The sequence below is a fragment of the Microcaecilia unicolor genome, chromosome 1, assembly GCF_901765095.1.
Source record: "Microcaecilia unicolor chromosome 1, aMicUni1.1, whole genome shotgun sequence".
NCBI classification, from domain to species: Eukaryota; Metazoa; Chordata; class Amphibia; order Gymnophiona; family Siphonopidae; genus Microcaecilia; species Microcaecilia unicolor.
Window position 1 is genome coordinate 136,238,574 of NC_044031.1, and position 27,435 is coordinate 136,266,008.

Consider the following 27,435-nt stretch of genomic DNA (forward strand, 5'->3'; position numbering starts at 1 on the left):
GCCTGCGCTTTCATCGGCGTGTGTTTTTGACATACCCCAAGGCCCCCTTTTACATCAATGGGTAAAAGGTAGGTCTTTCTTTTTTTTGAGGAAATGGCCATGCGGCAAATGAATCACTTGCCGTGCAGCTATTTCGGGGGGGGGGGGGGGAGCCCTTACTGCCACTCAATAAGGTGGCAGTAAGGGCTCCCATGCTAACCCGGTGGTAACCGGACAGTGCATGGCACTGCCCAATTACTGCCGAGTAGCGCTAGATACGACGGCACACTGCGGGTGTGAACTACCACCACCAGGCTGCTGCAGTAGCCCGGCAGTACTTCCTTTTTAGTGAGTGGTAAGCTCGTGTTGGGCGTACTGTTGTTTTGTAAAAGGGGCCCCAAGTGCGAGATTCATACTGGGATCTGGGCGCCCAGATTCTGTTCTAGAATACTAGCGTAAGTTTAAGTACAATCTGTTAGCCATGTCTATGGCAGGCGTAAATGCTCATGCCTAAATGCTTCACTTTGGCACCTAAATGACACTATTCTATAAAGTGTATAATTCTGGGAGATACCCCTGCCCACCCACTTGAACACCCTCTGCAAATCTATGCTATGCAAGTTGCATGCTAAGATTACAGAATACCGCTTAACACCCAACTATCACTTATATGCCAGTCTGTAACATTCATGTGCATAAGTGCAAATGTTCTATAATCTGAGTGCGCAAATGGTTCGTACATTTAGGCATCCACGTTATAGAATGAAGGGGGTAAGTGGGTAAAATGCTTATTCAACAGGCCACAGAAGAGTGGCCACCGAGGTAGAGGAACCACATAAGACACTATGGTGGTCACAAGTGTGGTAGAGATCAGTAGGGTTGTAGATGAATCTTCCAACAAACACTCATACACTATGAAGGTCACAAGATATATTTATTGGATGATTAGCTAAGACCCGTCATGGTACTGTGTTTTGGCATAAGAACCTTCTTCAGGAGTCTAAACGTTGACAAATACAGTGAATTAAAACAATGACAAAAATGAATGTATATACATCAAATTATATGCCATAAAAAAATCTTATACATTCCTGTATGGTAACAGGAGGAACATTCTGGGTCCTTCCTCCAGAGTACTGCCAGTCAAACTAATGAAGGGTAGTCTGTTCAAGGAAGAAATCCCAATAGCAGTAGTTCCTTGAGAAGTGGAGGGGTGTACAACAGTGCAGGGTGTTGCCCAGGTCTTCTTCATTTCCTTCCCACAGGGGGAAGTCCATAAGTCACAATGCAGTGGGAAGAGTGGTGGGTTTTGTCCACTACCCAGGAGGGTAAGGAGGAGAAGTGGAGAAGAAGAGAAAGACTAGGAGTGGGACCAGTTCCCATAAGAAGTGGAGACGGGTTTAAAGTCTGAGTCATAGCTAAACACCAGGGTACAAGGTGTCTTAAAAAAGAGAAAGGAGAGGTCATCAAGAAGATTTTGTCCTGTCCTCAACAAGAAGCAATGAAGGTAAATTTCCCATCCGAGTTGGGGAAACGATTGGACCCATAAGCAGTGTGAGTGTATGCTGGAGCTTCTGTAATATGGGGTGGGACCCAAGCCCTGGGAAATTCCTGCTTACTTAGTCTAGAGAGTTGAGCATGAGAAACATATGATGAGGAGCGAGAAGAGTTTAGTCTTAGCGAGAAAGGGACGTATTTAATCACTGAGTGAGTCTGTGAGGAACATGAAGGGAGAGGAGATCACAGACCAGGGTATATTCCTGCCCTAAAAGATGACTACACTTGACAGAATCTAGGAGCTGGAGATTGGATCTGCCAAGGTCCTGAAAGTTGAGAGGCACTTACAAAAGAGCAAAGAGGGTTTAAAACCCATCCATCAAAGAAAGTACAGGAGATGCAAGAGAGTAGAAATTACAGCACACCACAGAGGTATTTGAGCACATTTCATACTTTTTGCCATTACGTTACTTTGTTTTTATGGTCTACAGTATATTTCATATTGTTTTCATTGTTCTTCTTTTGATAATATCTGTGCACTTGCAGAGGACCCAAAAATGGGTATTTTTATTTCAAACCTTATCTGCTTCCTTCAGTATTTTCCCTGTGCAGGTTTTGTGTGCCTGTTCAGAGACTATTCACATATTCCCAGCCATCAGGGAACTATATACAAGAGAATTGTTGAGGAGATTTTTATTATATAGCCACTTACACCGGAGAGGTTCAAAGTACATAGCACAAGCAGTCCAGAAAAAAGCACAAAGGGCTCTCAAGAATGGAACGTGTGCTTTATTAATGACCCGACACGGCCTGTGTTTCGGCATAAATATCACCTGCCTCAGGGGTCGGTTCAAGCAAGCAGCACTAAATATGTGAGTTGTTGCTCAAAATGTAGTAGCTCAGCACAGTGAAAGTCCACTCTGCAGGCTCCAGCTCCTCATGAGAATTTTCAGAATCCACACTTGAGCCACTGGCTACACGTGCCTAGTGAAGAAGAAGTTCCTAGGATCAGAGTTTGGAACTACATGTCAGTAGCATAGCTATGAGGGGTCACGGGGGCCTGCCCCCCCCAAAATAAAATTGGCTCTGGGGCCCCTTGGTTTGGCTGGTGGGGGTCCCCAACCCCCGCCAGCTGAAGCATTTGTCCGTCCCGTGCTGTCTTGTTTTGCCTCTCCTGTTTTCAGTGGCGCTGTGCATGCTCTTGTTTCAGTGAAACTGAGCTTGCTTGCACATGCTCAGTTTCATTAAAACTAACGTGCAGGGCGCACTGAAAACAGGAGAGGTAATACAAGACAAGTGCGGGACAGACCAAAGCTTCAGCAAGCAGGGCTTGAGGACCCCCGCCAGCCAAGGTACTTTTGCAGCAGCGGCGGTGGGGGTGGAAGTGGGGGAGGCAGGCTAAAATGTGCCCCCCCACCTTGGGCTCTGGCCCCCTATGCCGCTGCTACATGTATGCTTTTACATTTTCAAAAGTATACGTGTAGTTAACTCAGGAAAATATCTGCATAGGTTGGTAGGTATAAATGTGTGGGGCTAATTTTCAAAATAGAAGCATGTGTCTATATTCACTTTGAGAATCCAGCAAAAAATATTGATACTTACCCGTTTAGGAGGTGTAAAATTACCCCCATAATGATACTCAAAGTAGAGAAGTAACCTACCAGTTACAGCAGCAGGCTGAAAGCCAGATCTCAAATCCCACTGATGCCCCTTGTGTCCTTGGGCAAGACATTTTACACTCCATTGTTCTCATTTACTAACCTGTATTAAGGAGTGTTAGCACACGTTATTGAAGGCCACGTCCCATTACTGTCATTGGGGCCTATTTAGTAGCTAAGCACATAACTTGCTTTAAGGATGTTCAAACTTAAATTCAGGTTAGTAAACAGGGCCCAATGGTTACAAGCCATCTGGGGCCAGAGAAATACCCACTGTACCTGATTGTAACTCACCTTGAGCCCAGATGTAACACCATGAGGAATTCAGCAGTGATGAGACTTGTTTGAATCCTCTGTGCTGTTTCCAGTTTTATTACGCTGTCAGTGTTTTCACTGCTGTCAGTATTCAATATAGTTTCATTGCTGCTACTGTAGTCCACCAATAGCAGAAATGTTCTGACATCATCATCAGTCAAGCAGCCTCTGCCTCAAGAAAGCAGTGACCTTTGTGTTAACTCTGTGCTTCCTGACACTTACCAGGAAATCACAGGACCTTTACAGAAGAAGGTAGAAGCTTGTAGAAAAGGGTAGAAGCTTTTAGAAATTGGTAGAACATGGGGAGTGCCCATTATAATTAACAGCATAGTCTTGGTTGCAGTTTTAGCAGAAACAGTCCTATCATTATAAAATGGACCTCCTTTCCCTTTAACAGTGTCATAGGTCACCTCTCCCATAGTCTATAGGGAGACCTTCTTGCCAAGCCTGTGGCAACTGTGAGAATCAGGAAGAGTATTTTGGCCTTGCTATACCATCAGTGGTTAGCACAAGAAAAGCATTGAAAAAGTAGACAGAGGGCAAGCATCAGAACCTAGAAAGTTGCTGGCTTGTATATTGTGGGGGAATCAGGGAACCTCTACGATCCTTGAGTCACAGAGAAGAAGGAATTACCTGAGCTTATTTGTTATAACATCCAGGCGCTTTGACCATAACTGCTAATGTACAGGTACCATCTAAAGCAGAAGGAAAGAGATATTTATCATCAGTAGGATTTCCAAGGAGTACCCTGTAAAACCACCTGTATCTCTACATGCTGCTTTTAACTCCTAACCCTTATTCACTTGTTCAGAACCCTTATTTTATCATCCTCACTTTTAATATTCCCTTATCTCTTATTTGTCCTGTTTGTCTGTCCTAATTAGATTGTAAGCTCTGTCGAGCAGGGATTGTCTCTTCATGTTCAAGTGTACAGCGCTGCGTACGTCTAGTAGCGCTATACAAATGATAAGTAGTAGTAGTAGTAGTAGTATGACAAGATAACATGTTTGAGCAGAGCTATTGTGTCTCGAATCAACTGCCTGCTAACTGTAATTGTGAGATGTGTGCAAACAGCACTGATAATTTTATTTATAATTTTTATTTATTAAATTTTACATTTATATCAATATAACATAAATGTAGGAAATACAGAAAAAAAAAATTATTACATAGCAAGAAAATTACCTGCAAGTTTAAATCAAAAATATTTCTAATTTTTACTTTGTCCACAACATGATGAATCAAGAGCTAGGAAATTCTGACATTAAAGTATTTAAATTCCTATTTTAACTGAACGGACGGGAATTACAAACAACCACAGCCGATTCTAACAGCATTACTTTAATTACGGGTACTATTCCTGGGGTATAACATTCTTTTCCTTTGCTTCAATGAAATCTAATAATTTCTTAGGGTTGAAAAAAAGGTAGTTCACCAAATTCAAGGTAATACAACATTTACATGGAAATTTCAAAGTAAAAGTTCCACCTAATTTTAAAACCCGTGGTTTATACATCAAAAATTTCTTTCTTTTCTTCTGAGTGATTCGTGCCAGATCAGGGAAAATTTGTATTTTTTCACCCATGAATAAATCCTTCATATGCCTGAAATATAACCGCAAGATGTTATTGCGGTCGAGTTCAAGTGTGAATGTCACCAGCAATGTAGTGCGTTCGGTAATTAAATCAAGAGAAGACTCCAGGAATTCTGTGAGGTTCAATTCCATGGTAGGAGACACCTGAGGTTTATCTTTAGGTAATGAAAATGTCCCAGTAATATACTGGGTTCTCGTTATAGGGGGATAACCCTCTTTTGAGAGTCCCAGTATATCTTTGAAATACTTTTTCAACATATCCAGTGCATTAATTAAAGGAGATTTGGGAAAGTTTAAAAATCTCAAGTTACTCCTCCGTCCATTATTCTCAAGGTATTCCAATTTTCGATCCTGTATTTCTCGTTCCTTAATTAAAGCCTCTGTTAAATTTTGTAATTTCTCAATCTGTCCTTCAATTTTTTGAGTCTTAACATTCTGCTCTTGAACTTGTTCAGCCATTAATTGATTAGATTTCTTTATATCGGTAATTTCGTTTTTTAAAGAAGAATTCAGCAGAAGTAGATTGCTATTCACTCCCTGGATACCATCCCACAATATATTCATTGTAACCACTGCAGGTCTTTTCAAAACTCCGGTACTCACGGCCTCGATCTCCCGGGCAGTTGTAGTAGGACCTCGAAGAGAGTCCTGCGTTGCTGTTCCTCTGTCCGGGGTAGATGTGCTCGTGGGTCCTCCCTCAACAACCTCTGTAGAACCAGGATTCTCCAGTGGTTCCAGTCGTTGTGACCCCAGGAGCAACGAATCGCTTCCAGGTCGCGGAGGTGCAGTGTAGGAGGGAGGGCTGAGCGTTACTCCCTCAATGCTGCACTCGGCTCTCAGCTGGGCCGAATTCATCGAAGTGGGTGTCCGAGTTCCAGGGACCCCAACCCCAAAAGCGTCCAGAGTCGTCTGACGAGCGGTGGAAATAGTCTGCGGGACCACGGAGGTAGGAACCGCCACCTTTCCTTTTCTCTTCCCCATCGATAGGTTAGAGAAAATTCCGCTACAGCAGCGCGTCTGTGGAAAACCTCAGGAGCAGGCTGACCCGACATCCGTTCACGACGCCATCTTGATCCCTTACACTGATAATTTTAACAGAGTACTTCGTGAACTTTACCGACCTTTACCACCCTGTGGTTGGAGATTTGATTTAAACATTCACGTTGCTGTTGGAGGGAAAAAGGAGAGACTTTGTAATTAGTTGGTCACTGGTTATGTACTGTGCAACTGTTGCATATTCATTGAGGAATAAAGTAAAGAATTCTGGTTCAGATAAACACTTGAGCTGCGATGCTCAAAAGTAAACACAGATGCTAGAGGCCATTAGCACTGGACTAGCGCCCGCGTTTACTGGCGCAGTATGCTGAAAAGCCCCCTACTGCAGGAAACAATGTGCGTGCTCACCATCAGCGCACATAGCATACTAATGCATTCAAATAAGGGTCATTGGCTATTCATTCTGATGCTCATACAACCGCAGATAACACAAGGGCGCACGTGGAGGGGCATAATCGAACAGAAACACCTATCTCCATGGGCGTTTATCTCCAGAACGGGTCCGTGAAAGGGCGGGCCGAACCGTATTTTCGAAAAAATGGACGTTTTTGAGCTGGGCGTTTGTTTTTTTTAGCGATAATGGAAACTAAAAACGCCCAGCTCAAAAACGTCCTAATCCGAGCCATTTGGTCATGGGAGGGGCCAGGATTGGTAGTACACTGGCCCCCCTGATATGCCAGGACACCAACTGGACACCCTAGGTCAGTGCGGTGGACTTCAGAAAAAGCTCCCACATGCATAGCTCCCTTACCACAGGGTGCTGAGCTCCCAACCCCCTCCCCCAAAACCCACTACCCACAAATGTACAACACTACCATAGTTCTTAGGGGTGAAGGGGGCACCTACATGTGGGTGCAGTGGGTTTTGGAGGCCTCCCATTTACCAGCACAAGTGTTACAGGTGGGGGGGATGGGCCTGGGGCCACCTGGCTGAAATGCACTGCGGTACCCACTGAAAGTGATCCAGGGACCTGCATACACGCAGGCCTCTAGGACTTGTTGCTGCTATATAACATTGGCACACCAGTTGACACCTGAAGACTAACCTCTCCGAAAACGTCCTTTATTGGAATAACTGTGTTTACTCACAGTTAACTGCAGATCAGAGGTTGTGCCCCACTGGCAATGAGTCTCCCTGGTACTGAGATGAGCAGTAGGTCAGAGCTGGCAGAATGCTGTACAATGCCCTCTTTCAGCCACATTCAAGGTAATAACTAAGTTCTGTAACGTGGCTAACACAGGAAAGAGAACTAAAACTGGCTTACAAAAATGGCCACCACCGCATGGACTACAACAGGAAACACAACAGGGCACACTCTGACCCAGTAGGCAGGGGGAAAAGCACCATGGAAGAAGAGCCTACCAACTACCAACATCGTGAGACTGTAACACAAGCTAATGAAATCACGGAGCCCAATACCCTACACCCACCACAATGCAATGCTGATGTGACCCTGTACTGCACCCAAGAGCCACATCTGACCCAGGGAAAGGCTGTGACAGGATCGAACACATTCTGCTGTCATGGAGGTGGGTACGGCATTTGAGGCTGGCATACAGGCTGGAAAAAAAGTTTGTAAAGTGGGTTTTTTTGGTGGGAGGGGATTAGTGACCACTGGGGGAGTCCGGGGAGGTCATCCCCGATTCCCTCCAGTGGTCATCTGGGCAGTTAGGGCACTTTTTTGGGACTTGTTCGTGAAAAAAAAAGGGTCCAAAAAAAGTGACCCTAATTTGTGGTAAAAACACCTTTTTTTCGATTATCAGCTAAAGACGCCCATCTCTCCTCGGCACGGCCCTGTTAGTAAAAGAAAAATGATTCCAAGAAAAACACATGAAATTTCATGCTCAAGTCCACATTTTGGAACAAGATGTTTAGAAATGGAGTATATTTAAAGTAATTTTGTCAAAGATAGAGCTAACAAAGATAACAGGTTAATGTTGAACAGAGTTTAACCTAATCAATGGGTATGATGTTTTAAGTGCCCCTGTTCTGCCTTGAGGTAAGAAATGTTGCTAGCTGAGCCGGATCAAAAAATATATACTTGTTTGACTGGTACCGTACCACACACTTACTTGGGTACCGCAAGTAAAATGTGGCTCCCAGCTGAGTTACTGCTGGTTTCATTAAAAGGAATGATTTCCGACGCTTTTGTGTTTCTCTGGAGATGTCAGGGAACATCTGAACTTTCTGGCCAAGAAATGTTTTATCCTTGTTTTTAAAGAACATAGACATCAACCATTGCTTGTCTGGTGCAAGCGCCACAGTCACTATTAACGTAGTGGGAATTGTATCTTCAATATCTGTAGATTCTAATAAAGTGGTAACATTCATCAATTGATCTTGTTCTTTTATTATCAGAGTCTTCTTTAGTTGGAAGGAAATAAACATATGTAAAAGGAGGCATCAACTCCTCTTTTACCCCAAGAATCTCCATTAGGTATTTCTTCCACATTTCCCTAGGAGGTTTGGTAGTTTGTTTAGGAAAATTTAACAGACGTAGGTTATTACTTCTAACAGTATTTTCAAGGAATTCAGTTTTTCTTCTTAATGAAGTCAAATCCTTCATCATAACCTCCTGGTGTGTTTGAAGTACTGAAGCAAAAACAACAGTGGATCCAAAAAACCTCTCAGATGGTGTCTTCTTAAACAAGTTCTTTATTGTAAAGTGAATAAAAATGAATAAAAACAACAGCCCGACATGAAATCGTGTTTCGGCCGTATAGGCCTGCGTCAGGGGTCTATTTCCTTCCAATCAAGAAAGAAATATGTAGATAAAATTAGCTGAACAAATTTCTGCAAATTGAAATGCTCTTGAACTTGTGGTGCAAGAATCTGTTTTTCCAAGGGACCAGAGGCTGGCTGCTTCAACAAAGGAGAGAGAATGGGGGGCAGTGAGGGAGTGCATCAGACACAGTAAGTAGCTCCTTTATCCACGCCTTCAAAGAAATTAAGCAAATTGGCTGAATCCATGTTGACTCTGTCCCATTAAACCATGTTTGTCTATGTGTTCAGTGACTTTATTCTTTATAATAGTTTCCGACTGTTACAGTTCCTCTCCACAGGTACCTGATGAGGCATATGCAGTTGGTCTTTGCTCCTTCCTTTCATATCAGAATCATTTTTCTCCTTTATCTGTTCCAATTCCCCTACTTTTAAGGCCAAATTCTTTATTTTTTCCTCCTATTTTTTCATTTCCTGGTTTAGTGAATTTATCTGAGGAGTAAGTGATTTCCAATTGAGCAAGTCACTTAACCCTCCATTGCCTCAGGTACAAATTAGAAATATCCATAGTACCTGAATGTAACTCACCTTGAGCTACTACTGAAAAAGGTGTGAGCAAAATCTAAATAAATAATGCTACTGATCATAGTTGTATGTGACACACCCATATGTATACCCACCTTCATTTATGTGCTAAATGACTTTGGTTTGTACTTGATAAAACAGTGGGGAAACAAAGAAAGCAGATCAGTAGTGGGTACAAATAAATCTTTATTGTAGGGGCTGCATTAGGGGCTATGCTGTGATGTTCATCACCAAAAGGTTAAATGATGTATACTGAAGTGTGTGTGGTAGCAAGCTGATATCTTCTGAAGAGCGCTTTAACTTTTGAGAAAGAAACTGCTGGCTTTTTTTTTTTACCTGCTATGGTACCATAGTCATTTGGACATCAACTGTGTATGGTGGAAACTAGTGTATACACCATTTAACCTTTTGATGATGAAGATCATAGCATAGCCCCTGATGCAGCCCCTTTAGGTGCAACACGGCCTGTGTCAGGCATTTTATTAGACTGAAACCCTAGAATAAAGATTTATTCTGCTTTGTTTGTTTCCACATTGGAGTTTACGGATCGTGTGCCTTGATAAAACGGTGCCCAGCACTTACACACTTAAATGCCAATTATTAGCATCATCAGTGACATGCATAAGTGCTAGTCCTATATAATAATTCTCACCTGCCTGGGACCATGGCTCCCTCGGAGTTGGACAGGAAGGCTCCGTAGATCAGACTGACGTCACTGGCCGCATTATGACGTGACCCTAGCAGACCAACTCTGAGGGAGCCATGGTCCCAAGCAAGAAAGCACGTTGGAGGTGAGAATTACTGGTAGTGCTGCTGAAAGAGCTCCGTCGACGATAATGGTGCCGCAAATACACCCCCTCTCCCCTCTTCTGTTGTTTCAGGACCTCCCTCCCACTCCACCCCTCTCTGGCCCTTCCCTTCGTAAGAGCTGGCTGCTTAAAAGTTTTTACCTCCTGTACGCAGGGATGCCGCTTCCGTCAGCCTTTTCTTTCGCTTCTGTTTCAGCTGTTCCTGTGGTCCCGCGCTTGAGGGTATATTTTAGGTGTGCAATTACTGGCTTATGTTAGTATTCTAGGTCCACAGATGCTGTTATAGAATAGGCTCCAACTACATGTACTTGGAGTACCTAAATGGAGACACCCAGTTGTAGAATTGTCCCCACAGTCTATGACAGCATATAAGGATCAGTGAGCCCATTTCGTTTGCCCACTTTATTTCCTGTAACTGAAGGGGCAGACCAACCATACAGGCAACCGGGCAGTGCCTGAGGGCCCTGAGGGTCTAAGGGGGCAATGGGATGGCCTCTCTCTCTCTCTGCCCCCCTGTACATTACAGCCCCCAAGCCTCAGTGGGCCCTCTCCAGGTCTGTTTTGAAGGGCCCTGGTGGTCTAGTGGCTTCAGGGGCAGGAACCCCCCCCCCCCCCCCACACACACACACTCTCTCTTCTGCCTACTGCGCTGCTCTGTCCAGCACTTCTGTTTCTTCAAAATGCCTGCCAAGACTTCCTGAGGCAGTCTTGTGAGGTTGCCGAAACCCGTGAGACTGCCACAGGAAGTCTCAGCAGCCATTAAAAAGAAGTGGTGGCACTGGATAGAGCAGCGGCAGCTGGCATGAAAGAGTGGAGTTCTTTCCTGCACCCCGAGGAGACCACTAGACCACCAGGGCCCTTCAAGGTAGGCCCGGGGGGCTGTAGTGTGCAGGGAGGGAGCTGGAAACAAAGGTGGGGGTGGCAGCGGGTGCCCAATGACCCCTTCTGCCCGGGAGCCCAGATCACTGTCAGTCCGCCCCTATGTAATTGTCTCGCCTGTTGCTACTGATTGTCTTGTTCTCATCACCTTTTCACTTCCAGTCCACTCGTATGATCTTTTGTGTTGCTCCCATCATTTGTTCTAGCTGTCTTTCTAACTCCTTTGCCTTCCTTAGTCCAGCTGCAATATTTTTCAGCCTGTACCTTCACACACGTGATTTTAGTCTACTGAACCTTGAAGCCCAGAACTTTCTAGAAGCAAGACCCGGTAGTTTCTGGGCACAGCTGGAGAGACTAGGGCCATTTTCATGAGATGAACAACTGAAATGCATGGCCATTCTTGTCTGATAGCAGACTGAGGGGAGACGTTATCAATACGGGCTACTATTTTATTTTATTATCATTAACTAGGGGCCCTGTTTACTAAGCCACGCTGTAGGTGCGCACACTTTTTAGGAATATAAAGTGTGTGCGTCTACAGAGCGGCTTAGTAAACAGGGCCCTAGGTCTTATTGCATATAATTGGACCTGTGCTAAAATAGCACGATTGGTAAAATAACATCTCTCAACGGTAGATCACATTGATAACTACTCGAATGGTTATGAATGTGATATAGCTGTTCTTGTTTATTGTCACTCCATGCATTGATTAGAAGGATAAAATAGATAGGATACAAAGAACTGGATACATTCATTGTTATGAGACTGTAAGATAAGAGTAGGTTTACCATGATGAAATTCAATTGGAACTATGTCAGTTTTAAAATGAGAAATATAGTATTATGCTGATGATTTGCATTTTAAAAATGTTTTAATACAATTTATGGCTGTTTAGAAAAAATAATTGATTTTTATCCACTTTAACAGTAAGAAATCAGTATAGTTTTTGTGCATGTCTGCCTTCTATATCTGCAAACTAACTTCATTAATTATTTGTTAATTCTAAAGATTTTGTTTTTATATTTTCGACAGTGCTATTGGTTAACATGTTATAACTTTTTACATAAGACATACATATTTCTATTTTATTATTATAGACAAGGGAATATGCCACTGATGAGGAAGATGAGGATGTGAGCCCAATTCATCCAGGGGGAGATATGGCCATTGAAGTGTTTGATATTCCAGAAAATGACATATTTTCCCCATCAGAGCTGGATGCTAGCAAACTTGCTCACAAATTCAAAGAGGTGAGTCATGCAATTGAAAGTTTCTCAAACTTGTGCTGATTCAGTCATTCATCCCTGCTTTGATTTTAATTGGAATAATGTGATTGGTTTTCAGCTTGTTTACAAAATCCATTCCCCTTCCCTCCCCCCACTACACACACACACACACACACACACACACATTTTTTATACACTGTGGTCAGTGTTGACTTCAAATTCTGTCTGCAGCATTTAAATTTACACCTGTATATTCAATGCTGTGTAACGTTGGTATTCAGTACTGGTATCCAGATAACTATCCGGATATGTTAAGGTGGCTATTTTGCTGACTTAATTTATCTGGATATTTATCCGGCTGCCATTGCTGAACATTGTCATTACCTGGATAGCCACATGTTAAAAAATAGATTTTGGTTTTTAGTGCTGGGGGTGGTCTGGGGGCAGAGAATAGGCGTGTTTTGTGCTAATTGGTTAACGCAGCTACGTTGTCATGTGCCAACCGGTTTGCACATGGTTAGCATGTGAGTCCTTAGCACCTACAAAATAGGTGGTGATAGGAGCTCACATGCTAATGGCCACATGATAATGGGAAAATTAGCATGTGACCATTAATAGGAAAACTCAGAAATTCGGCCGTTTTATCCATGTGGTTAAAATGGCATTAGCATGCAGGAATGACCCACATAAGCACAAGCTGGGGCCACTCTTTACTTCAGTTTGATAAAATCTTAGTGTGAGGTAATGGTGTTGGGCTCGCTGGGAATCAATGATCATAGCATGATCAAATTTGAGTTAATAATTGGGGAGAAGACACTAGGACACTGTAGTAGCATTTGACTTTTGCGAGAGTAACCATGATAAAATGAGGAAAATGGTTAAAAGAAAAAGCTAAAAGGAGCAGCTGCAAAGGTTAGAATTTTAAATCGGGCATGGATTTTGTGTAAAAATACCATCTTGGAAGACCAAATCAGATGTATTTCACTTATTAATAAAGTTGGAAAGAAGAAGTGAAAGAGGCTATTGGAGCCAAAAGAGCATCCTTCAAAAAATGGAAAAAGGATCCAGTTGAAGAAAACAAGAAGCAACATAACCACTGGCAAGTTAGATGCAAAGCATTGATAAAGAAGGCTAAAAGAGAATATGAAGAGAAACTTACCACAGAGTCAAAAACTCATAGTAATAACTTTTTCAGGTATATCAGAAGCAGAAAACCTGTGAGGGAATCAGATCATCAAGGAGGGGTAGAGTTGGCCACATCTTGGCCACACTACCCTGAGCATGTTCCTTTCACTTCGCTATTATACCACATACAAAAAGGAAGGGGGAAGTTAAGCTCATGTCCTCCACGAGCCAAACTTTGACCCTCCCCCCCCCCCCCCCCCCATGCAGCAATCCATTGAGCGCTACTCATTTGAGACCTATGCAAATGCTACCAGAGTTGGAGAGCCTACTGTTCAGGTTGACAGAGGAGAGTCACTGGGGCTTGGGCCTACAATAATCTTTTTCTCCTCCTGCGTCCAACGTCCCATCATGCCCAGCAGAAGCAAAAGAAGTGGTTTTGGTGGAGCAGAGTGTAGAAGAAGCTGTTCCCTACAAAGTAGCTGCTGGAGACCTCTGAGGCTTAATGCAATCTGTGGCCCCAATTGGAGAAACACTGGATGACATCTGGCAGGTGTTGTCTAAGACAGAGGCAGTAATGACCAAAACCTCAGTGGATGTAACAGCTCTTATGAGTAAAATCAACTCCTTAACTACAAATATGTAAACTACTAAGACTGTGCTTACAATACAGATTCAAGAAATCAAAGTGGCTATAAAATCTAATCAGGACATGACAGTCACTTTGGTTAAAGATAAAATGATGGTTTATAGGAAAATTGAAAAATTGGAAAACTTTAATAGGAGATTAAATTTGCATGTAATATTTGAGCAAGGGTTAAAGTCATATGTAAATAAAAACATGAAATGATAAACTAATAATACCTGCTAAAAAGACAATAATTGAATGTATATACAAATGTTCACCAAGCATCCTATTTTAAAAGCTATTTGAAAGTGTTGGAAGCCAATGTAAATTATAGGGAAAAAATGGTGTCACTCTATCAAACTTTAATCTTTCCACTGTATTCTGAACCAGTTGAAGTTGATATTGTAATTTGCAAAAAGAGCATTGCAATAATTCAGATGGGACAAGATAATTGTTGAGTTAAAAGCTGAAAATTGTATCTTTTGTAAGTAAGAAAGTATTGCCACATGTGCCATAATTTCTAAAACATTCTACCAAAAACAGCTTTGATCTTGGAGTCAAAAATGAATTGACGGCAAGGGCCACATGGTAGCCGGGCGGTAACTCAAAATTGACGCCCATTGGGCGTAGTAAAAGGGCCCCATGATGTGTTTAGATACAACATTTTTATTGATGGCAAATTAACATAAATGCATCTAGAATCTGTGTAAACATAGCTTCAATTGTCAAAGCATACATCAGAGTACAAAAAGATATGTCATAATCAAACTTTTAACAATTTTACCCCTGCCCCTTCCCCCCAACCCATTAATTATATGTTAATTCCTGATAGTAAGTTCAGGTAAACAGACATGGTACTTGAAAGTGTCCCAGTTCAGCTTACTAGACAATGATATACCTAACTCCTCTCTCACCTACCCCCAACTTATCATATAACCAATAACAGCGGCACATAGAGCATATTTTCAGATGTACAAGTCTGGGTCAAATCCAACAATGCAAAAGTACCGTAGTCAAATATCAATCAGTCATCAAAATTTTAAAATTTTTAATTCCTTAGCACTACTAGAATCTTGAACAGCCAACTCTTAATATCAAACTGCCACCCCCTGCTGACCCATCTATAAACTTGGAACCCCTCTTCTCCCTCCCTATTCCCCTATCTCATGCCCCCCTCCCTGCACCTCAATCCTACTTCCCTTCCATCCAAACTATCTTCCCCTCGGTCAAAAAATTAGGGTCCCATGGGGTGTTTATAGGCTGAGTACTGTTTGAACATAGTAGAGGTTGCAAATGCAGGGTATTTTTCTGCCAATTTATTTTACGCTGTTTTGTTTCTTATTCTTTTGCTGAACATGCTTGTAACCACACCTGCCTTCTGCAGTGCTAGGGTGTATGTCAAGGTCGCCTCTTCTACTGTGTTCATCACTGTCACCTGGGGATCCCTCTAGCCTATCCCTCTGGGACAGGAACTCAGCACTGACTCTCTTCTCATGAATGAGACAGGATACTGGCCTACTGTTTCCATGCTTTTATTTATAATTTTTAAATAGATGTTTACACCTGACCTGGGCTTTTGAAAACTATCATACAGCTCCTTTCACAATTTAATCCAGAAGTTGTATCAGAGGAGGCAGGACAGCAGCAGAGAGAACCCTGGGCAGCGAGAAATACTGTGTCTTCCTGGATGCCGGTGACTCTCTGCTTTTGGAGGACTGTAAGCAGGAGAGGGAGCAGTGCAAAACATGAGGGAAAGGGAAATGGGACTTGATATACCGCCTTTTTGAGGTTTTTGCAACTACATTCAAAGTGGTTTACATATATTCAGGTACTTATTTTGTACCAGGGGCAATGGAGGGTTAAGTGACTTGCCTAGAGTCACAAGGAGCTGAGGGGAGAGAGAGATGGCAGATGTGGAGAGGGGGGAAGGAGAGCTGCCACATAGGTATGGGAGGAAAAGAGGGGAAGAAACCAGATACGTGGAAGGGGGGAAGAGAGAGAGAATCCAGACCCAGACCTATGGGGGAGGGGGGTCATAAGAAGAAATGCCAGACCTGCAGGAGGGGAGAGGGAGAGAGAAGTGCCAAATGAGGGGGGGTGAGAGTAAGGAGTGGAGCTACTGAACCAGGGTGGGAAGGAAGGAGAAAGGGGGGGAAGTCCTGGACTCTGGAAGGGGAAAGTACGGGGGGGGGGGGGGGGGGGAGAGAGAGGGGACCAGGGAATCTGGGAAGAGAGAGGGAGAAATGCCAAAGTGTGTGTGGGGGGGGGGGGGGGGTGGAGGCAGGGGGAGAGAAAGGGGATAAACTAGACAAGGGATGGGACAGGGACATAGAGAAAAGATGTTAGGCATGGAGGGGAGCATAGGACAGGGATACAGAGGGACAACACTAAGCACAGAGAGAGGGATAGGGACACTGAGAGGGCAGCTGATGAACATTGGGGGAGGATAGAGACAGGGATATAGAAGGGAGATGCTGGACAGGACGTATTACGGTCATAGAGGGAAGATGGACAGGAGTCCCTGACAAGAGAAAAGCAGAAAAGAGACCATCAGACTCATTTTCAAAAGAGATGGATGTCCAAAAAGTGACATAAATTGTCCATCTCACATAGACGTCCAAATCGGTATAATCGAAACCCGATTTTGGACATCTTTCTCTGAAGTCCGTCGCAAGGACGTCCAAATCTCAAGGGGGCATATCGGAGGTGTGGTCGAGACGGGACTTGAGCGTTCCTAAGACTTTGGACGTCTTTGAGCCGTAATGGAAAAAAGCAAAGATGTCCAGGACTAAAACTTGGACATTTTCACCCAGACCTGTTTTTATTATGAATAAGGCACAAAAAGGTGCCCAAAACGACCAGATGACCACTGGAGGGAATTGGGGATGACCTCCCGTTACTCCCCCAGTGGTCACTAACCCCCTTCCACCCTCAAAAAACATGATTAAAAATATTACCTGCCAGCCTTAGATGTCATACTCAGGTCTATGACAGCGTATGTAGGTCCCTGGAGTAGTTTAGTAGTAGGTGCAGTGCACTTCAGACAGGTGGACCCAGGCCCACACACCCCCTACCTATTACATTTGTGGAGGAAACAGTAAGCCCTCCAAAACCCAACAGAAACCCTCTGTACCCACATATAGGTGCCCCCCTTCACCCGTAAGGGCTATGGTAGTGGTATACAGTTGGGGGTAGTGGGTTTGGGGGGGGGGGGGGTTGGGGAGCTCAACAGACAAGGTAAGGGAGCTGTGTACCTGGGAGCAGTTTATGAAGTCCACTGCAGTCCCCCTTGGGTGCCTGATTGCTGTCCTGGCATGTCAGGGGGACCAGTGTACTAAAAATGCTGGCTCCTCCCACATCCAAAGGGCTTGAATTTGGATGTTTTAGACTTGGATGTCTTTGGTTTCGAAAATGGCTGAAAATCAAAAGACGTCCAAATCCAAGGACATCCAAGGTATTTTTGAACACAAAGATGGACGTCCATCTTTTTTTGAAAATGACCTTTTCCCCGCCTCCAAATTTGGACGTTCTACAAAGACGTCCAAATTCCAACTTAGACGTTTCTTTCTAAAATACTCCTCCATGTAACTTTATAAATCTAAGTGCTTTGAAAATACGCCTCACTGAGACCAAAGCAAATAGAAAAATAAAATGCTCAGACAACAGAGGTAAAAAAACAAAAAAACACAATATTTATTCTGAATTTATTAATTGGAATATGTCAGTTTTAGCAAATGTGCTTTTCTGATATTTTACATTTCAGTTTCTGTGTCTCTAGTATTGCTGTTCAAGCTGCACATGATTTGTTGAGGTTTTCCGTTCAATCTTTTTGTCTTCATATTGCTATTCCTGATATATGGTACCTTGTTTCATATTTGTTGAGGGTCTCTCTTTGTTTTGTGCATATGATCAACGTGTGGTATTCTGCTAATGTTTATTTTCTGTGTAAGGATCTGTAGCAGTGTGACTTGCTCTGTATTTTCAGTGGGATGTATGTTGGTATTCTAGAGTGCTACCTGTTTATAGGTAGGGTTGTTATTATTTGAGTCCTGGGCATTCTTCCTTCCAGGTCCCTGCTGCTGCCCAAATGGAGCAAACTGTAAAATGCTTATGGAGCCACTGAAAGTGTGATGGTTGATTGCAGACCCTGAATGGGGTGAGGTTGCCAGTGCCACCTCTGGCCATTGCAAGGCAATGGAGTGTTAAATGGTTTGCCTAAGGCCAGAAGGGGCTATGGTGGGAATGTGAACTTGGGCCCAGTTTGCTTCTCTAACCATTAGGCTCCTCCTCTGCCCTGCCCTGGATGTTAGTGATGCTCTATTATGCAGTGTGTTTTTTCTAGTGAAAAAGATGCCGGTACTCAAATGCCAGGCCACCCTTCAGGGGTGGGGTGATCACTGAGGGACCCACCCCACAATAGCCAGGCCCCCTGCAGTCAGTCACAGAATCTATGACAAGGCAGAATTGGTGTGTAGAGCCTGAGCTCTTTCATTAAAACTTGGGGACCATGGATAAATTTTAGCAGACAATGGAAAAGGTGCCGGTACTCAGTACCCCCAAGTACCCCTCAAAAAAAAAGCCCTGCTATTTTGACAGTTTTTCTAGAATATACAAGTCCAGATGTGCTTAGTTTTTGCACAGTTTTGTTACTGGAACTCCATTTCTGTTATGTAACGTTTGTGAAATTATCAACGAACGTATGTGCATGTAGCAGTTTTTTTTCTTTTGAGATGCCAACCCTAGTGTGGACAGTTGGTTGCAGAGGGGCAGGAGAAGGATACAACAGTAGGCGTAGCAAGGGTCATGGAGCATGGCATGATGGAGGGGCATGGGCAGAGCATGGAGCAGGACATATGTTGGATTTTTCTCTGGCAAAAAGTTGGCAACCCTACATGGCCGCATTATGGAAAAATACATCTATGCTTTCATACCCTGGACTTTACCAGATTTCAGTAAAGGTAGATGGTTACCTTTAAACTATGCCTCTGAAAGCCTTTGATCCCTCCCAGGCATAACTGGTTTCATTTTAACCCAGCGAGTCTGCGGGCTGCTGCATAGTAAAGGCAAGATTTATCTGGTCATCTCCAAAGTAAACCAGATAAAATCTTTTGACAGTCAACCACCCTATCTTCATCTAGCAAAGTCTGTGGAAAAAGTACCTGAATTCAGAGGAAAGCAGTGGCAGGGTCACAGAATCCTAAAACGGAGCTATGATATGTTGAATTGGTCTGTTTGGTTTTAGTGCTAGAATGCAATACAATATATATGTAAAAATAAAAATTCAGAATTGTTAGGCAGTCTCCCCCCCCCCCCCTTCCTTAATTAGGTTGCACAGCGAGTCATTTTGCAAGCTAGACAGATTAAATTTACAACCTGCTGCAGTGCAGTACTTGTGGAGGCCTTCTGCTGTGTGGTGGGGGATGGCATACAGCAGGTAACACAGGCGTTGGAGAGCTGGATTGTCGTCTCAGTTCAATTATTTATTTTTCTGCTTTCTAATTTTAGTTGCAAATCAAGCATGCCGTTACAGAAGCTGAAATACAGAAACTAAAGACAAAGGTAAGAATCTGTAAAAACACTGACTTCTTTGTTTACTGTCTGAAAAAGAACAGTTCATACAATCTGAATACATGTCTTCAGTATGTTAGGAAAATATTTTTTAGAAACGTCATTAACTGCTTGGTGTATATTAAGATATATTATTTTTTGGAGGGAGAGGATCACAGTGAAAGGTTATCCATAGTGAGTCAGGGGATTGCCAAATAAAAACCTGGAAGGCAGACATTATTTTTCAAAGATACAAGAGTTTGCAGACATTTCACTTTGTATAGCTAGATTGAATGTTATTGACTAGTTGCACAGGTTGTATGGCTGGCTTCTCTTATAGATTCCTGGAGCTGTTGCACTGTGCCTTGTGGGACATGCACACGTTTTATCAGCTCTGTTGTTTTCTGCATTTCGCCATCACTCTTTCAAAAGGAAAACAGATTAACTGTGGTGGACCAGTCTTCATGGGCCCTGCTAAGAACTGAGCTAGAAACCCTTTCCAAACAATGGTACAGCTGGCATACACTGTGTTGTACTTTGAAGCATTCTCTTCCATTGCCACAACTGGCTGGCTGATGAGACCATGTGGCACAATGACCCCTTCAAGGATAAGGGGGCCACTCCATCCCCTCAAAGATACTCTGTGTGACTGTTTTTCTACTACTACTACTACTATTTAACATTTTTAAAGCGCTACCAGGGTTACGCAGCGCTGTACAATTTAACAAAGAAGGACAGTCCCTGCTCAAAGAAGCTTACAATCTAAAGGACAAAAAGTGCAGTCAGTCAAATTGGGGCAGGCTAGATTTCCTGGATAGAGGTACAATGGTTAGGTGCCGAAAGCGACATTGAAGAGGTGGGCTTTGAGCAAGGATTTGAAGATGGGCAGGGAGGGGGCTTGGCGTATGGGCTCAGGGAGTTTATTCCAAGCATAGGGTGAGGCGAGGCAGAAAGGGCGGAGCCTGGAGTTGGCGGTGGTGGAGAAGGGTACTGAGAAGAGGGATTTGTCCTGTGAGCGGAGGTTACGGGTAGGAGCGTAAGGAGAGATGAGGGTAGAGAGGTAATGAGGGGCTGCAGATTGAGTGCATTTGTAGGTTAGTAGGAGAAGCTTGAACTGTATGCCTCAGAGTCCCAATATAGTCAAAAGTAACACAGAAGGGACCAAATTGTATTTCAGACTGAAAACCACATCAACCATGCGTCCTAATGGTAACAGTAAATTTAAAGGGCGAGGGAAGGGAACCTGAATCACAGTCTCGGAGCAACAGGCTGCCTTTTGCAGTTACAATCTTTCCCTCCCCTTTTTGCATAATATCTCTGGCCAGCATTCTACAATACAAAATTTTCATACCATTGCTTGGAGAAGAAGAGGGAAGGAAGTAGGAGAAGGCATTGAACACTGTACCAAGCTACTTTCAGCTTTGCTGGTGTGAACACCCCAAATTCCCACACATGTAACTCCACACACCTACACCTCATACATACCCTCCTACTACCCACAGCCCTCTCACACATACTCCGCATACACTCACACACCACACTACCCCTCGCCTGCCTAAATGCGGTCTCCACAGATTCAAACCCACCTATACTCCCATAAGCATCCATCCTCCATTTCCCTCAAACATACCTCCAACACAAATCCATCCACACCCTCTCCAAATCTGTATTAGAAAGTATTTCCAAAGCCATGCCTGTGCATGCTTTCTCTACTTGTTAAATTATTGCTGTCTATAAATCCCGTTTCCCTGAAGGCTGCCGTGCTTACAAGAGCGTGATGCCACAAATTATGTTCCATGCTCTGCATGAATCCATCAGATATAAATATGTGTATTGTAGATTATTCAGTTACATTTGTGAAATGAAGTATTATTATGTATATGATGATTAGTAAGATTGCTTAGCTTCAAGGTGAACATTTGTTTGCTTATAATGGAAAATAGACAATAATCAATTGTTGTATGCAACAAATGGTAGTAAATGCTGTAGTTGAAATTAAATATTAAAATCGAGGGGGAAAATCATCCAGTCAGTTTACAGGGAGAAAGAAGGTCATGTGATTTGTCCATCCATTTTCCAATTTTCTGCTACCTCATCTTCCAGTTTTTATTGAATCCTTTACTAAAGATAGGAATAAAATGGATGGTTTGCAGATGTATATATCAGTTTTATTAGGACACTGCTCATTAAACCTAAAACCAGATTCACCGGTTCCTGGTTGTTGAATTCTTGCATACTTTTATGAGTTGGTTTTCATCTGCTTTTGTTGTGTTCTTTTTTTTTCCCCTTTGTAGTTGGAATAGAGAATAATCTGTTTTACGATGAATATAAAACTTGTAGGACATAATTCTTAGAAGCTCTTAATGTGTTTTACTGTTATGTTTTATGTTTTATAGTTGTCAAATGGTGTTTTGTATTCGTTCTTGTTCATGGAATTTGTATTTGTTTACGATTCCATTTCAGTCTGCTGTTCTCCACCTTGGACTCCCGTACCATAAGCGGATTGTAAATAAAAGGTTTTGGTTTTGATAGTTTATGGATAAAGGAACCAGTCATGGGGTTTTTTTTCATTGCACTTTTATGCAGTAGCTATAGAGCACAGGTTCTGCTACAAAATGTGCCTGTTAATGCAGTCATAGAGGATATTTGTCATATGCACTGGAATGAACACTGCCTGGAGAGTTCTACCTGTGGTTTTAATGTTACAAAGTGCTGCAAGATGCATGGCACAGGACAAGGAAAAACAGAAACATCAGTACAAGGATACAGTAATTGTTACCTGAAAGGGTCTTCAACAATTAAGTTACGCACTTGAACAAGCAAAATCATGAATATGCCCTTTTATTTTATGCATTTTTGGGGGAGGGAATAGGGATCAGATAGTTTTCCTCCTTATTCGTGACACATCTAGCTCAGTCAAAATCAGGGCTGAGATTTATTTGGGGCCCTGTTTACTGTTTTAGCGTGTGCTAACAATAGAGACATCTATTATATTCCTATGTGTGTCTCTAGTGTTAGTGTGCACTAATTTTTAGCACTTGCTAAAAAGTTTGCGCGCCTATAGCGTGGCTTAGTAAACAGGGCCCTTAGTTATTCATTTGGATTTTGTAACTTACAATTTCGTTAACAGTGTAACAATAGTAAATGATGAAATATAAGCATAAATAAAATCAATGAGGTAAACGTGGAAAAGGCAAATTGAAACCTAATAATAACACTAACATGAAACAGTATCAAAATATACACATATACACTCTAGATTTGAAATGTATCTGTTGTGAAAGATCCGTCCCTCCTCCAGGGGTTCTCAGGATCCCGTCTCCTCCTTTGAGACTCCGGCTATGGGCCAAACTTCATACCTAGCCCCATAACCCACTGTAATCCACAGGGTACGACTCGGGTAACCAATAATTCCCAAAAGAAAACCAGCAAGTTTTTATTTCCTTAGTGCTCACAGTCCAGCAGTTCAAAATAAAACAGGAACAAAAACACAGCCCCCACTGTTTTCCCTCTTCAATGGAATCAGCACAGCAGGGTAAAAAGAAGTATAAACCCCGCTGCTTCCAGAACTCAGTTCGTTCCCCGTAAACAGTCCTACAGCCTAGCACTTCCCCCCCTCTGGGGAGCATTTGCAGGCTTCAGCTCAAAAAAAAACAAAAACCACTGCTACATATCTTCCCCAGGTGCAATGTCAAACACTTAAAAAAAACCATCTTCCTTTCTCTTTGAGTAGTTCACACAGGAAAAAACAATAATCCCTCCCAAAACAACACACTTTTCACTGAGTAGTTCAGCAGCACACAGTTCCAAACAGCTTGAACTCTATGGGGAGATAGAAGGGTCCCACCCTTTCTGGGTCACACTTTCACTATCACTGACCCTTCTCCCGCATGACCCTTTTTCTTTCCCCTTTCAGTCCAGCTTCCATACCAAGAAGTCACCTGCTTTCTCAGCTTTTTTCCCCAATGATTGAGCCCATGCTGCTATGTCCATCGGCTCCTCCATGCTCTCCCCCTTCTCTCTCTCTCCAGCCTCTTGCCACTCCATGGGTTCCTCGTCCCACCCTTTTCTCAGCTGTCCCTCCTCCTCCTGATTAACCTCCGGGGACATCTCCCTTGCCTTGTCAGGGTTCTCCCCTGCAGGCTGCTGGGGAGGATAGTTTCTGTACCAGGGTTTTCCCCCGGGGTTGATGGGTATTGTAGTTTTTCTCCATCCTCCATTTTCCAGTGGGAAGGAACCCTTTCCTTTTCTCCCTCTGCGGAAGTAGCAAAGGCAAGGCTCTGCTCTGTCTCCCTTTTCTCTTGACCCTCCTCACTTCTTCCTCTTCCACTTCCATTTTATATATTGGTCAATACAGTGATGTTCAGGACCAGGGTCCACCACAGTCTTTCTGGAAACCTCTAATCATGGGCCTTGAATCATGCCACTAGGTGTCACCATGTTCTTTCCGATTACAGGGGAGCAGCATCCACAACCCCAGTTAGCCTGAGGAACAGAAGACCTGGCTTTAAGGTTGAACTGGGACCTGCCGCATCATTGGAATAATCCAGTTGTCCCTTTATCCTTTATATTTTATTCCCGAGTTTAAAAGTGTTTTGAGCTCTTGAAAGCACCTTTTACATAACCATTTGTCACACTGAAGGTCAAAGTAAATTAGGAAGGTTCTTTACTATACTATACTATACTATTGGAGTTTTGTGTACCGCTAATTTTCCAGAGGGATTCGCAACGGTCTACACATTAAAGAAGCTCCAATGATTAGGAGGAATTTATAATCCAAAAGAAATGTGACAATACTTATAAAAACATCATACAATTAAAACAGGACAGAAATTCTTAAAAATAAAGTCAGAATTGTTGCTCAAACAATAAGTTTTTATTATTTTCTTGAAAGAAAAAATATGAAAGCACAAACTACAAGTTAAGAGGTAATTTATTCCATACTCTAGTCCTGTAAAAAGGAAAAGAAACCTCAAACATAGATTTAAACTGAATATTTTTTAAAGAGAAAAACTTAGGGCCCTGTTTACTAAGCCGCACAAACTTTTTAGCGCATGCTAATGATAGAGACACCCATAGCAATATAACGGGTGTCTCGTTAACATGTGGTAATTTTTAGCACCCGCTAAAAATTTGTGTGCCTGCAGCATGGCTTAGTAAGTAAACTGGGCCCCTAGTTTCAAAGTTCTTAAAAAACCTTAGGGGTCCTTTTACTAAGACGTGCCAGCGTTTTTTGTGCACACTAAAAATAGGCATGTGCTAAACGCTGGGGACATCCATATAGTCCTATGGGCGCCTCTAGCGTTTAGCTCGTACTAATCATTAGCAGGCACTAAAAATGCTACCACACGTTTGAAAAAGACCCTCTAAGTTTCTGTCCATAGATGGAAACACCAACAAATCACTTAAACCCTCAGAATTTAGATCACATATTGATTTGAATATTAAACAAAGAATTTTAACCAGTAAAAACCTTGAAAGATAGAAGATACACTATCAAAACGTCCAGTAGCACTTATTAGCCTAATAGCAGTATTCTCCATGAACTGTAAATGATTCAACAACTTAATTAAAATCTGAGAATAAAGTGAATTGCAGAATTCAATTGTGATACTAAAACCGCTTGTGCTATAGTTCTAAAATCTTCTTTCACTAACGGAGATCAAATTACCCATAACTGTCGGAGCTTGAAAAGAAATCTTTTCATAAGGGCATTAATCTGATTGTCAAATGATAGTGTGAATTCTAAAACTGGAGTCTAAAATTACTCCTAGCACTCTAGAATGGTCTTTGATTTTTTAAGTTTTCTCCTGAAGGCAATGTGACTATTGTACTCTGGATTTTAACAATATCACCAAACCAGAGTATTTTTGTTTTCTGTTTGTTCAGTTTTAAAAAAAATGGTTTGTAGCCCAATTATCTATTAAAGAGATGTACTGTTTAATAGAGTTTAGAGTACTATCAAGGATCTGTAAGACAGGACCCAGAAGAAATATATTGTCTGCATAAGATAATATCGAGATCTGGTTACCTACAAAGCAGTCACCTAAGGAACTCAAATACACATCAAACAGAGAGGGGGAGAGTGGAGAACCCTGTGAAATCCCACAACCAGGGTTCCATCTAGGAGATCTTCCACCCCTCCCCTTAACACTGTAAAACCTGTTCTTTAAAAATTGTTCAAAGCACCCAAGTACTTTTCCAGTAATACCCAATTCATTTAATTTGAAAAGAAGAACTGCATGATCTACAGCGTCAAAGACCGCTGATATATCAAACTGTAGAAGGAAGGCTTGTTGGCCAGTACTAAGAAAATATCTGATTTTTTTGGTGAGGACGAAAAGTAGTGTGTCTGTACTGTGTTATAGTCTGAAACCATGTTACTTTATGGATCTGTATTTGAAACCTGTGCTAATCCCAAGACACCAAGATGTGGAAACGCTGAGCTAAGGGAGATCTACCATTGGATAAAAAAAATTTAAAATTAGAGTTGTATTGCTGTTATTTCTTAGGGCAGTTTAGGAAGGATCAGAATGCAGATCTTTATTGAGGAGCGAAGCCAATAAAAAGGCAGAGCTGATAGTCTGAGGGCCAGGTAGTGTTGCTGCTTTGAATATGGCAATTCTAGACGAGGTTCAAAACAGATGATTTTATTTGCTCTTTCCTAGCTGCAAGCTGCAGAAAATGAAAAAGTGAAGTGGGACCTTGAAAAGAACCAACTTCAGCAAAACATCGAAGAAAACAAGGAAAGGATGCTGAAGCTGGAAAGCTACTGGATTGAGGCACAATCCTTGTGCCATACGGTAAATGAGCACCTCAAGGAGACGCAGAGCCAGTACCAGGCCTTGGAAAAGAAGTACAACAAGGCAAAGAAGCTAATCAAAGATTTTCAGCAAAAGTAAGCAGCTGTTGGATTCTTCCACCTGAAAGTCCTAACAATGCATGAGATACAGACTGCTCAATATTCACTCACTATCGCCAGCCAGATTAGACCCAGACATTCAGTGCTGGGCCATGCCCAGATACCAGCACTGAATATCAGGATGACAGTGATACTTGAAAGCTATTCCTTGGATTCTGTATCGGTCGCCCAAATTTGGGTGTGGATCACATATCTGCACGTAAACTAAGTCAATTATTGAAGTTAACAAGCACTTAATTGGCTATAATTAGGAGTTAAGCACAGATCTGCCCAGTACCCTATTCTATAACATCATGTCTAATTTCTGGGAATGCCCTGAAACACCCATGCCCCTCCCATGGTCACGCCCCTGTCTGAAAAGGGGTGTGGCTGTGAGAGGGTCAGGGGTCAGTCAGGGGCATTCCCGAAATTAGACATGATGTTATAGAATATCTGCATTTGCGCACCCAACTGCCATCAGTTAGGTGCGAGCATTTACACCAGCTTTCGGGAAGCATAAGTGCTCATGCCAAAGTTAGGCATTAAAGAATGCCAAGCTAGTATTCTGTAAAGGGCACTCTGCACAGAGTGCCCTTTACAGAATACTACCAGCACAGATCATAACAGCGCCTAACTTTGGGCGCCATTTCCTGAATCTAGCCTTTTGCAGGTACCACCCATATTCAGTGCTGTCCTATGCAGGCATGTAGCCAGACCCAAATTTTGGGAAGGGGGCACATTGTGACCTGCCCCCCCCCCGCCGCAAGCTCACATACCTGGGCTGGCGGGGGTCCCCAAACCCTGCCAGCAGAAGCGTTCCTCCAGCGCAATTTACCGCCACGCCGCCTGCCCTGCTTCCTCTTGCGGCACACATGCTCTAGTGAACTTCACTGAAGAAAGGCATCTGCTGGTGGGCTT

At 42.8% G+C, this 27,435-nt stretch overlaps 1 protein-coding gene across 1 annotated transcript in view; it reads left to right on the forward strand.

Moving 5' to 3' along the window:
• PPP1R9A (protein phosphatase 1 regulatory subunit 9A) overlaps positions 1-27,435 on the forward strand; it is a 364,256-nt gene that overhangs the window by 253,457 nt on the left and 83,364 nt on the right. Inside the window, exons 8-10 of the mRNA XM_030200679.1 lie at positions 12,191-12,343; positions 19,575-19,628; positions 26,285-26,514. Of these exons, the coding sequence (XP_030056539.1) occupies positions 12,191-12,343; positions 19,575-19,628; positions 26,285-26,514 (437 nt within the window). The remainder of the gene's footprint in view (positions 1-12,190; positions 12,344-19,574; positions 19,629-26,284; positions 26,515-27,435) is intronic.